Below are 14014 nucleotides of genomic sequence, written 5' to 3' on the forward strand. Positions count from 1 at the left end.
ACTAGTGGGGTGTCTACCCACTCTCTAAGTTTAGAGACAATTAGGTTTTGGAGGGAGATGAGGGGAGCTCTACTACAACTATCCTTACCCTAGGTTGGACCAAGGTTGGTATCTCAAACTTGCTTCTTCTCCATTTCCTTCTTTTAGCTTGGTTAAGAAAATTTGCAAGTGTGGAGTTTATCAATGGAGTATGTATTGCATTGCATTATGGAGTAGCATTCATGTGAGTGTTTGAATGTTGTTCATTCCATGTAGATTAGTGTGACACCATTGTGCATCTTTTTGTATTGTGTGGAGTATTGTGAGTATGAGGTTTGGATTTTCTCTATTTCCTTGTTGTATTATGGATGTTGATATTGTGTTGTGAAAATGTGATGTGTTCTTGAAAATTTCTTGTTTTATTTCTACTTGGTTTTGTTTTCTTGCTTGTGCTTGAGTGTTGTTATGGGTGTGGAACTTACACTCACCCTTGTGGGAAGGGAAGAGAAGTCTAGGGTGAACGGGCAGCACTTGGATTGCATAGTTGAGGACATTGGAGTGTGGGCTCCATTGTACGCCATTTTCATATTCATATTTTGCCTTGGGGGAGGATAATAAAAAAAAAATGGTGAGAAAGGAAGTAACTGAAGTGTGGGTTTGTAGGAAGCTAAAGTTGTTAGTTGTGTGTGGTGGAGGATGTTGTGTTGGTAGTGTGTGGTGGAAGATGTTTATGAAGCCCAAGAGGGCATGATATTATGAAGCCTCGAAAGGGCATTGTATTTTGTTGATTTAGCCCCGAAAGGGCATGATTTTTATGGTAGATATGATATGAAATGGTAAACCTCCTTGTTTTTCCACCTTCACCCTATGTTCAAGGTTCCAATGGTGAACCTTTGTGAAATATCCTTGGGAGGGGATTTGTTGAAGTTTGATATGTGGTGTATATGTTTCTTACAAGTGTGTATGTGAATCCCGATTTGAGCCTTATTCCCTAAGCGTAGGGGTGGTCTCTTGGAGGCCTATGGTTGGGTGGAAAGCATCCATGGTCCTTGTTGTTTTGTTGTGATGTAAATGCAGGCTTGGTGTTCAAAGGGGTAGTAGAAAATCTTGGAAGGATCATCTTGAAATGTTCTTAAAGTTAAAACTTGTTAGCATGCATTCTTGTAATGTAAGAAATGCCAATACGTATGGGGCAATCCTTCCTTCATGTTAGTTGTAACAAATTACGATGGAAGAATCTCCATTGAGGGTTTCCTATATTATGAGAGGAATTCTCATCCTGTTTGTATTAAGGTGAATGTGTAAGTTGAGTTTGAATGTGATGTACATAAATGGAATTGTAGTAGAAGATGGTATGCTATTCATAGATGTTTGAGAAGAAAAGAAAGTAATATGGAGGTTCTCATAACTATTTGCATTGTATTGTAAGACTCTATCTATATGTGCATAGTTTTCAATTGGAATAGAAAGAGTTGTTTATCTTCTCAGTCATATATGAGAGAGTTTCATGTTTAGAAATAGTCATAATTATATTTTGAATAATAGTTTTAATATTGCATTCGATTTATGGTTGCTCAAGTAAGAATTTAATTGTCTTTCAATGTATATGATTAAATTTTATGATTCATTATTATGAAATGTGATGCAATGGAAGAATCAAGTTCTGAATAGTTCATATATATGCTTAGATGGATATATATCTTGCTTAATAGAAAGTTAACCTTTTATGAGAATGTGTTTATCCTTTGGAAGATTAGTATTGGAATATAAAAATTTGGGTGTATTTAAGTAATCTAAAACAATGAATCCCTAGCCTACATCAATAATAGAAAACTCATTGATTCATCACCTTGATGACATAGAAGGAAATACCTCCTTATTGGACTTAGCTTAAAATTCTATAAGAAAGGTTGGTTGTAGATGCACATTTTCTTTCTAGAATTTGTATGGAGCAAGGAAAAGTAATTCACTCAAGATTACAGACCATTAAAATAATAAGGAGAATATTCCCAAGAGTATAGTACATTGAATAATAATAGCTTATTATATAGAACTTTTAAGAGCAACTAATACTTAAACCATAAGTTTGAAAGTAAAGGCTGCGAGATAGTACTTGGGCTGTGAATTTCAGCGTTGGGGTAGTGTGTCACTTCCTTGGTGGATGTGCAAGGTAAGTGGGTGGTTCAGCTTTCATCCCAAGAAAAAGTTTAACCTTCTTTTTTTTGCCACCACCTTCCTTGTTGGGATCTCCATCATTCCCTTGAGGTTGACTATTTTTGGGCAGTGCTCCAACTTCATGAGTAGCGTGCCAAGCATCCTTAGGTAGTGCCTAGTCATGGGTATTTGTGTTGTTTTGTTTTTAAAAGTTAAACTATTCCTTATTCTATGGTTATCCCTCTTACCTTAGCACCCATTTAGCATGATGGCAGTAAAGGCAGAAGGGAGAGGAGGGGGATAGGTCTGCGCATGGTCAGACCTTGGATCACGCATCATCAAGGGGTTTTGGGAGTTAGGTTTGGGTTGGGATTAACTTTAGGATAGTTTTAAGTTTAATGTTAGTATTAAGTTTTGTTTATATTTTATGTTGTTAGTGTTAGGTATGTTGTTATTTTTTAAAATTAGTTCTTAGTTAGTAGTTAGTTTAGTATTGCTAAATGTTATATTAGGCTAAATTTTAATTGTTCACATATATTAGTGTTAGGTAATGATGTATGAGTAAATGTAAGGTTGTTAAGCTAGTGTTTATTTTAACATTGTTTGTTAGTAGTTAGTTTGTAGAATTAGCTTAAGTGAAATCGAGTTAGGATGTTAGAATGTGTAGGGTCTAAAGTTAGATATTAGTTTAGTATTGATTAAAAAGTAATGTGATTAAAGTTTTTTTTAAAGTTTTAGTAATGTAAGATTATGTATTTAATGTTTTTGGATTGTTCAGTAATATTAATTGAAGTTGTTAATGTATGATAGTTATGGGATGGGGTAAGTTGGACATTAGGAGATGTAGTCTGAGTAAGCTAGTTCTATTGTTAGGAATATTGTATTAGTATTTGATATTAGTATTTGTTGTTTTAACAATTAGTATTTTATTAATTAGCCTTGAATATCTAAATTAAATTATGTTATTAGAATAGATGTTATTCACTCTTGTTACACTGTTGTAAACTCTTGAGTAAGATTAGTAGAATGAAATGGTGATTACAATTTAACCTGTACATAAACAATGTTAGCATATTGTAATATTAGACTTTTAGTTGCTAGTTCTATATTTAGTAATTTAGTCCATATATTTTAAACATGATTAAATGAGTATATGCTAATGTTAGAACTTAACTTAGTAATTGTTATTTTGGAACCTTGTAAAGGAATAAAAAAAAATTAATAGTAGAGGTAAGTTAACATGGTTATTGAATGGTAGTGATAGTATTGTTTTAAAATTGTAGTTTAGTATTTAATATAATTATCTTAGTAAATTTTAGTTGAGATTTCTAGTTAACTCAAATTTTAGCTTTATTTTCTTATTATCGTTGTTATCATTCTCAATAGATCATTAATTCAATTACTTCTAGTTTTAGAATCGAGTTTGTTGTAGTTAGACAATTCTTTCATGATATATTAGAAATTTAGTTCTTGATGTCTAGGCTACACAATAGTTGTACTTATACTCCACCGATTGATATTAGAGTAATTTTAATACATTGTTAATGTAATACTGAATCAAATGTTGATACCAATTTAATAATGAGTATTTAACTTTAGCGATTGAAATTGTTGTGTTTTTTTTTACAGTAAATTTTGGTCATGATAGCAAATTCAAATCAACCTCTGTAATGAGGAATCAAAGGCTTCTTAAATAGAACACTAGAATCAACCGACGGTCAAGATTAATCAGAATAGATGATCCAGATTAAAGGTGAGACTTAGTCATAATGGAAAATTCTATAAGAAAAGAAAGTTAACTAGTTTCTTTTGAGTAGAATAAGGAGTTAATTAATTTGATTTGGAGTGGAATAAGGAGTTAACTGATTTGATTTGGAGTAGAATAAGGAGTTAACTAATTTAATGCCTTTTCTTATTTGAGTTCACCTAGAGTTTCCATTTCTGAACTGAAGAGAAGATTTTGAGAGAATATTTAATTTTATAAAATAGAATATGACCTAATCAATGGATAATTTTAATTAATTGAATAATTAAATTCATCAATTAAAAAGAGGAAATATCTTATTAAATCAAATATATTTAATTCCTTTGTGCATTAGCTAAAGAGGTAATTTTAATTTAATTAAAGTATGAACACTTATAATTAAATTAAATTAAATCAATAGGTTTATTATATCTAATTTGAGACAATATTTAGGAATTAAATAAATAGTGGCATTAATGTAGATTAGGGTTTTTTACATTTTACATCTAGGTCAAGTAGCAATTATCAAAATAAGAATTGCCTAGTAAAATAGGACTTAGGGGTGATTGAATAAACCAAAATTGTTTAATATGGCAATGCGCCAATTTTGGGGTATTATAGTATTGTATTCATTAGGACTTTCAAATATGAGTTTAACAGATTATAGGTTGGTTAACAATTTAACATCAACTGACTTCAACACTTCAACAAAAATTGTAATTTAGGTCAATTTTTTTTTAAAAAAACTCTATAGGAAATAGGTTACTAACTAAGCTTTCTATTGAAAAAAAATAAATTGATTTATGGTATATTGAGTTCAAGATATGCTTATCAAAATGAACGTATGTCTGAATTACAATTGATGTCACTTTAGAACTTCATAAACTATACAATATTCAACAAAATTAAATCAAACTAAATGGATCCTCTAGATATTGATGTTACAAATCCAATATCAAAAGAATGACCTCATTATCATTTGTCAAAAAAAAAATTTATGTTTGTCAAGTGAACTATCACTCTTTAAAAATATTGATTTTTCATATGTATCACTTTTCAACAGAGTAAAATTTTTGACTCGTGTGTGTGTGTTTGTGTGTGTGTGTGTGTGTGTGTGTGTGTGTGTGTGTGTGTGTGTGTGTGTGTGTGTTTGTGTGTGTGTGTGTGTGTGTGTGTGTGTGTGTGTGTATCATTACAAAGTAGAAACAAAGTACTAGAAATCACTAGTTTACATCATCTTCAAATTATTAACAATTTTAGAGATATAGTCACTTGAATGTGAGGTTTGTTTCAAACATGTTGATTTCAGTGTCAAACTGGTCAAAAAGTGGCACCAACTATTGTGGGATCATATGTACATCTATTCATACATCATTTAATTTGTTGATATTTTTTGAATATTGGCAGTATAAACTTATTTAGTAATGTATAAATTTGGTTTACTAAGAATCAATTATTTGAGGAAATTTAATTATATTAGCTAACATGACTTAAATTATAATATAACCTCTTCTTTATAAAGCTCACTATGGACTTGGATGAAGTTTGTCAATATCAATATTTAAATATTAAAATTAAAGTAAATTAAATAATATTTAAGACATCAATATAGATTGAAATTTGTAAATTTTTACATTATTAGTCATGTAATGTGTAACTTTAACATAAACTATACATTACCTCTTCCTCAATAATGATGATGGTGTTAGAAAGTTTAAAAAATAGAAATTTCAAACTTCTTCGTAGTAAACCTTAATTTCTATAAATTGCTAATGTAAAAAAAGAAATCATTATGTTATCTAACACAACTTATTAATTTCTCATAAAATATTCTTTATAAATCCTACTAGGTATCTTTGATACATTTTAAATAAGCACTTCACAAGATAGTTGACAATAAGAAAATTGATATGAACAAACTTGTCACTTTGACATGAAAACTTTAGTATTCATTTCTTATAATAAGAGCATATTATAACTAAGTTAGAATAGTAACATTACATTTATACAAAAAAAAAAAAGAGTTATTTTAAAAATTCTAGTGAAAATTATTATTTTTCAAATATTACTTTTTGTTTAATTTAAAAAAAATCATTCTAAATTAAAATTATAGTTTTATGTAAGCATTCCATTTAATAGTGCTATAATATTAATCAAATATTAATTAAATTATTTAAATATTATTATTACAACTAATTTTATTTGTTTTCTTTCTTAAATTTTAATATTTACTATTGTGTCCAATTAAACTATTACACATTATGGCAAATACAAGCCATTATGTGGCACTTGTTTCGCTCTATTAATATCTTCACAAGAAAAGGTGAATCTTCTTATCCTTTGATTGAATTCACTATTTATGAAATCCTTGTAAACATACACCATAACATTAGATGTTCTCTTAGATTCAATTAGATTATGGTTATGTGCATTAAAATGTTTTTGCATAGTTTTAATTTTCTTGACATGTTCTTTGTTTAATTTGGTTTTCTCAAGGTTGGCTCCATTTTATTTTTCTAGATTTAAATAATTTGATATGATTTTTTATTGAATATAAATGTCATAAATAATCATTCTTTATTGAAGCTTAAATGTCTTTTAAGACAAAAATAATTTGTCTAAACACTTCTGTTTTTTTACTATTGAATTGTTGGATGCAATAATTCTTATAACAACCATTGCAAATTAGCTTACAAAATATAATATTTTTATTAATAACATTTTAAATAGCAGTTTGAAAATCAATATTTCTAAATATTACATTTGATCAAGCAAGCCTTTTTAAATTAGTAATAAACATGTTAAATATAAAATATATTGAGAAATATTTAGACTTGGTTCATGACTAAATGAAAAAAATGTTGCTTCTTTTGTCCTTATGTTTTATATATATTGTACAATACTTTTATATCAATAAACATAAATAGTTGCAGCTTATTCAGCTTATCCTTTTCAAATAAATGAATAAATAAATTTAAATCATTGAATAAATTTTTGTGTGTTTTCTTAAAATATTTTCTATTTTAATAATAGATCATGAAATGTGATAAGAAAGCTAATACAAATATATTCAACACAATCAAATCAAATCAAAGAATTCTTACAAATGATTATAGTGAAATTTGAAAATTGGTTCTCCTTCATTAAAATCTCTCTCTTTCATTAAAAATCTCTTCTCTTTCATTAAATATACTTCCCTTTCATTAAATTTACATATTAATAAATAAATTTTACACTAGCTAGAATAGAACAATAGCATTCATGTTGAGAGCTATAAGGAATTAATAATATTAAAAGAAATCATGTATGTAGATTGCACGGATAACTAGTACCAAAGCAGGTGAGGTAATGTGCAGTGGAATGCGAAATGGATTGGACAGTTACTTCTTTAAATGGAAAGAAAACAACGGAAAACAAAATAATATAATTTAACATAAAATATCAGAGAAGCTTTCAGACTAATTGAAGATTCACCACGCTACTGCTTCATTTGGCATCGGATGAGTTGTTGATATGAAGGCCTGTCATTTCTGAGAGTATTTTGTAGTTGATGAATTGGGTTTCCTCAGCGATTAAAAGATCCCAACAAAGCATTTCATTCGCATTACTCACTCCCACCTCAAAATCAGCTTTTTCAATACATTTCTCGGAGCTGTCATTTCCAAATGAACAAGGCGCCATTAACTCACATTTTATGTCAAATTCACGCCTGGTTTTTCTCTGCTCCACTTTCTGTGGCATTGGCAGCAGTTTTCTTTTCTTACCAGTCAAATTTGGGCTGTGATTGATTGTTTGGAGTAAAGACATAATCTGCTGTGGTCTTTTTTCTATGAAGCCCATTCTCCTTTGCATTTCTTCAAGCTCTCTATCAATACTTTCCTGCTCCTTCTTCAGCTGAACAACCTCCATAACAATGGCGTCCTCTTCCTCTTCCTCGTTAAGTCTCTCGACTTCTCTTTTTAAAACACCCAATTGAGACTCGCTATGACTTGATCTTCTTCGATGGATATTACCGAGCAATTGCTTTTGCCCTCGAAGAAAACATTTGTGTGCAAATTCCCATCTATCATGATCCACCTTATGAAATCCCTGTGAATGAAATTGTCATAAAAACTAAAGAATGGATAACATAAAGCATCATAGTATTTGTATGATTTCATTTATCAAATTAGTTTTCTTATGCTCTCCTATGTTCCATTCTCGTAAACAATTATAAAGTATGATTCTAAACATTGATTAAAAAATTCAACACAACTGAATCCAGAGATTTGTACTGATGGTTATTATCAAGTATAGAAGAAATATAGAAATCTCTTCTCTCTCATAATTTCCTATTTATTGGAGAATGAATAATAGATAACAGATCTTCTATGATTCTAAACATTGGCGAAAAGAAAAATTATATAAGATCGAATCTAAAAACCAATAAATCAGCCATGGAAGTTTCGGGTACATTTTAGGTTACTTACGTATGTGTTGAGCTGTCTAACGAAGCTAGAGAAGTTGCAGTGCTTGAAATAGCGAGGGAGGAGATGTATAGAGAAATGGTGGGGATCTTTCACCAAGAAACTGTTATTTCCTGCACTCCATGACACAACATTGTCTGTGGATGGATCGTCAACAATGGCGTATGTCTTCGTAAGAAATGGCACTGCTCTACTACCTTCCATTGGGGCAGGCTGCTACTCTTTTGTTTTGTGTGTTTATCTCAACTTTGTTGCCTGCCCACTTTGGATATTTATTTAATTTAAGTTTAGAGTCAGTAAAGTCGGTGGGTTAGGTGATGTAAGACAATTTGCGTACTCAAGATGTCTAATCATGATTTAGATACGATTAGAATCCAATTTATAAGCAAATTTAGGGATGAAATGTTGCAATACATTTAACAAACTAATCTAGAGATTAAAGAATATTTTCAATAATTCATTCACTAGATTAAAATTGAGTGTCTAAATACAGAATATCTTGTAGTATAAGAATAATTTGTAAGTCTTCTATCCAGAAGGTCTTAGGTTCAATTTTAGGTTCAATTTTATTTTAGTTTCACTTGATATCAGCTTCGACCCATTATTAATAAAAATAAAATGATTGTCTGCATATATAAAATAGTGTTCTATTCACACATTAAAAATTTCAATAACAAAGAAGATTTACAAAAACCACCCCTCTCACTCAATAAGATAAGTTCTCAATATTCTATGCTATGCACCTCCCCTACCATACTCCACTCATGCCCTTACAATTCTATGGCCCTACTATTCAATGCTTGACCCTTGTATTTTAAGAGGGGTTTGTAAGATAGATAGGAATAGTGGTAGGCCTCACACTTGATGCTTGTAGAGAACATTAGTCCCACCTTACAAGATTATATTGCTTCTTCCTAATAGATTTTGTGTCAATCCTCTCATCAATTGATTATATATTATAATTGATAGGATTATATCATTGTTGCCTTTATAAAATACACAAAACAAAGATAAGCTAATGACAAGATCATATTCTACAACAAACACTAAAATAGAACTTATTTGAAATAATTTATTTTATAGTACTAACACCACATATTCAATTTATTACATTTATGAAAGGATCATGCCACTCCTAATGGGAGCATTCCATTTCAATCATATAGTATGATCTACAATGATTAGTAATCTTCTCTAGATATTATATCAAGTCTATTATGGAAAACTTCAAATATGTCATGGTCTTCAAGTTGGCATATTCTTTTATTTAATATTAATGACATTTTGTTATGTTAGTGCCTTTAAGCGGGATAAATTAGAACTATTGAATACTATTATTAATATTAAAAATAGAATGAAGATGTCAAAGAAAATTTTAAAGAGGTTGTTGACTATAAAATTTATAGCAATGAGAGTATAGCTAAGATTTCCAACTTTCTCTAGATTCTTGCAAAGAAATTAAAATAAAATTTATAGCAAAGAGAGAATGGCTAAGATTTCCAACTCTCTCTAGATTCTTAAGAGAAATTAAAGCATAGATGATGTTAAAGATTAAATAAGTATATGACATTTGCCTCATGAGTAGAGGTTGCTAATGCTCTTTCCCTTAAATAAGGATTTTTTTAAAAAAAGGATCCTTTATGAATTTCTTGGAGGATCTCAACCATGAATAAATGGTCCTTAACTCTCCAACTCTCTAGTCTTTATTCACAAATGTTTTCTTGTTATATTTTTTTCCCTTGTTGGCCTTTTGCTTTGTTAATCTAGTTTTCTTTTTTTTAAATCATTTTCACACTTTTTGTGAGTCCCTTTTTCTTCTTCATTTTAGATTTTTTGATAAGGGTTTGACCTCTTTTGTGCTTTATCTAATTAAAATGATATTATATTACAAAATGTATATTTTATTGTGTAAACATCTTTTTAAAATATGAAAAAATAAAATAAAGAAAAAATATTTCTCTTAAAATATTGTGTAATATCATTGAGTTCTACATTGATCATGACACACCTTCTTAAGCTCATGTTCCATGGGAAATTTGACTAGTGTATCATTGCCAAAGATAGATTAGTAATAACTAAAATCACTTCCAAGGATACATTTTTGAAAGTTCTAAAGAAAACATGTAACCACTTCAAAGATGTGCTTATTAAGAAAGACTTTTAGAATGTAGAAAAAATATTCTACGTGAACATTAAACATAATAATCTAAACATCAAATGTAATTGTGAAGGTTTTTAAGTAAATAATACTAATCTAGATTGATTACATAAAGAGAAATATGAAATGGTCACATAGTATAAAGTCGTGGACATTTTTGCCCAATTTTTGAATTATCTATTAATATAGTAAATTATAGAGTTAATGATGTCAATGATTATAGAGATTAAGTATATATAAGGATCTGTGAAAATATGAATTCCTCAAAAACTTTATAACTTTGAGAATTTGTACAAAAATTATTGTTTGAAACTTATAGTAAAGTAACTTGAGTTTATGTATTTTTATTATCTTTTATGAATAATATCATATATTATTAATATTAAATCAATCTACTTGGGCCTATGCATGGAAAATGAGAAATGATTAATCAAAATTTGGCTAGAAAGTTATTGATAATATCAACTACATTAAGGGTTTAACCCCACTTAGTTGGACAATTAAATGCATTATTAATGATTGTAGATGCATCATTAATTGTTTCCAGGAAGTTCAAATTTTCCATAAGCATAGAGAAGTGGCATATTTCATTGCCACCTTTAGTGTGATGTCAAAGAAAAAAGTACATGAAGATGCCCAAGATTGACTCCCAATGGATAGTTGAAACCTAAGAAATGGTGAAAATATAGAATTTATATATGGCTTCTACTATGGGAGGAGATTATAATCATTTGTATCTAACATTCTATGAAAAAAGGATAAACGTACGCATATTCTAGGGCCATCTCTCTACCAGTAGGTCAAATTGATACATGGACACCATCCATGATGTGAATATACTCATCACTGAGGCCTTTGGGAATTGTTGGGAGAATGGTTTTTCGTGGTTTTATGGGTTGGAAATAAATTTCAATGAATAAATAGTCATTTTGGTGTCAAATATGGAGAGTGGTGGCCCTAAGTTCTACTGAGACAAGAAATTTGTAGTTGAGGTGATAATTTTTACTTTTCCATGAGAATTTGGGAATCCTATCAAAATTATTGACAGGATATTTTGATTGACCATCTCTGTAAAATCCCTTGGTTGATATGGTAGAAGTTATTGAAAAAAAAATTGAACCATTTTCTCCATGACCATCATATTTCCATTCCCTTATTTTTTTCATCAATCTTAGATCAAAATATTGAAGGTCATAAGAAAAGAATCCTTAGTTTCCATTTTGTAGGAGTCTTTAAAATACTTATCATTGTGGAGAGGGCTAAAGAACAACATGTTGTGAAAAACCTTCCTACTAAAAATAGGTAAGAATTTTAAGAAAAAAATAAGGATAAATTATGATGAGGATGGTACTATCCATGATGATACTAACTTAGATGGGGATCAAGTTTTAAATATCTTTAAGAACAAGCACAAGGCTCCTCTTTCTGTGACTTCAAATTCCATCCTCTCTTAGAAAGATGATTTTTTTTTCTTAATGATTTTGAATCTAACTACAAATTACCCCAATAGTATATTGTAAAATTTATGGACTAAATTAATAGGAAAAGAAAAGGAAAGGAACCTTCTAAAAGGGTTTTTAAACTTGATCCTAAAGTTAGTGGGATTTTTTCTTTTACCATCAAATATCTACTTACAAAGAATAATTATCCCACTTCCATTGAGGACACTAATACTAATCCTAATTGTAATGTTAAGAAGAAGTAAATACACATCGATATTCATCTTGAGGTACGGAATGAAATTCCTATGGAACAAGGTTGTAAATGTAGAGATGGTAAATCAATTTGTAAAATTGTTGAGTGACTTCCTTGTGAGCCTTGAAGTTTTTTTCAATTGGGTCATTTACAAGTTGAAGGATTTTAGGAATGGCTCTCAGTTTATAAATGTGATGATATTTTGTCTAATACTAGAAAAATTTGGGGAAAATAATCATAATCAATGAGCGTAAGAAATATCATGAAAAAGAAAAAGGAACTTGGACAATAGATTTTGGTGGTGCCCAATCTTCCCTAAATAAAGTAATGAATACTAGTAAAATGACATTATTGAATAGCAAGGAGGAATTTTTAAGTATTGTAAGTTCTAATATTACTAAGAGAGTGGGGTTGTTGGGGGGGGGGGGGGTGTCGGGGGTGCGTTATTGGGAGTGGGGTGGAGGTGTGTGGTGAATCAGTAATCTACTAGATTCAAACATTAATGAACTATATAATAATAAAAATATTTATTTAGTAGCCATTCAACATGCATTAACATACAACTTGTAAATAATGAGAAAAATAAGGAGTCTATCTTGGTGGAGAGGAGGTCTTAGCACGTATGAAAGAAGAATGAAATAAGCATGACCTAGAGGAAAATAATGATATGAAATTTGTAGAGGGGGAACTAAGGTATTTTGAAGTGGAAACTAAAATGTCAAAGTACAGTGAGGAAATTGAATTGGAGGATGTGGAGATTGTAAATGGTGAACAAGAAATCTATGATGGGGAGGATGCAGACACAACTATGGACGAACATGAGGCATAGATTGACATGGATATAAGTGTAGTTGATCCTTCCCAAAAGACTGCCATTATAGAAGAAGCCAAAAATAGGGGAGTCAGAGTGACACTATAGGAGACAAGGATAAGGGGAAGTCTAAAATGGAAACTCTATAGGATAGGATTAAGATGTTGGAACATTATTTATCCAATTTGTTTGATAATATGTAGAGTAAAATGATCCCCCTTTAAAAAATGTACAATGATCCCATTCCTGACATTGAGCTTGGGGTCGTGACTTGTAACTTATGCAAAATTCAATGGGAGATTCTGAAAATATCTATTCTTGGAGTGTTCACCAGAAGGAGAAAAATACAGAAGGTGAGGGGTGCAATTTTAGGAGATAAGGTGGAGGACAAGGGAGTTGGAGGAATCACCAACTAGGAACATGATCTCTACCAACTAGAGAAAGACTAGAGCATCATCAAGTATGCTTGATAACTTTACTACTCTATTGTGTTTACTAGTTATTATTATCTCTAGTTTCAGAGATTTTCTTTTAAAAATAATTTGGTCTTTTATATTTTTAAGTATGATAATTGTTATATAAATGGCCAATGTTAGTTGAAAATTATGATTTTCTTTTTTTGGTTAGATTTTAGTTTAACAACTATGCTTGATAGGCTTAGTTATATGATTTTATCGAACACTAACTTTTGATTATATTGTGATAAACCATAATATTGTTTGGTTAGTGTAGCTTGTTATGGCTTATGATAATATTTTTGAAGGTTTAAGGTGCTTGGTTGGTTTATGTTGCTTATCTTGCTACTTGGTTATAATGGCCTGGGATAGTGCTAACTATTTGTAATGGTTCTTCAAGTTCAAGGAGCTTTCCCTACCTTCATTAAAAAAAAATATGTAAATTTTAATCAAGATATAATGAGGAAAATGAAGCTATACACAAATTTGAATACTTTTGTGATTAGATTTCATTCCAGGTTCTTGATAAAGAGTCTTGAATCATGACTATTA

At 29.9% G+C, this 14014-nt stretch overlaps 1 protein-coding gene across 1 annotated transcript; it reads right to left on the reverse strand.

Moving 5' to 3' along the window:
* Positions 1-7141: 7141 nt before the first annotated feature.
* On the reverse strand, positions 7142-8567 carry LOC149551120 (heat stress transcription factor A-2e-like). Its single transcript, XM_089789634.1, has 2 exons — positions 8347-8567; positions 7142-7966 (listed from the first exon to the last, which is right to left on the reverse strand). Exons 1-2 carry the CDS (start codon positions 8545-8547, stop codon positions 7364-7366), a joined length of 804 nt encoding a protein of 267 aa, XP_089645760.1. The 5' UTR covers positions 8548-8567; the 3' UTR covers positions 7142-7363.
* Between the last annotated feature and the right edge of the window lie 5447 nt (positions 8568-14014).

The sequence above is a fragment of the Cupressus sempervirens genome, chromosome 6, assembly GCF_028749045.1.
Source record: "Cupressus sempervirens isolate cs-2001-9-10 chromosome 6, ASM2874904v1, whole genome shotgun sequence".
Lineage (NCBI taxonomy): Eukaryota > Viridiplantae > Streptophyta > Pinopsida > Cupressales > Cupressaceae > Cupressus > Cupressus sempervirens.

What these genes read in the sequence shown, in the direction of transcription:
- LOC149551120 (XM_089789634.1), bottom strand. Translation starts at nt 8,547, where the DNA reads ATGGAAGGTAGTAGAGCAGTGCCATTTCTTACGAAGACATACGCCATT. An exon ending in TTAGACAGCTCAACACATAC is followed by an intron (nt 7,967 to 8,346) that starts GTAAGTAACCTA and finishes TTTCATTCACAG; the next exon opens with GGATTTCATAAGGTGGATCA.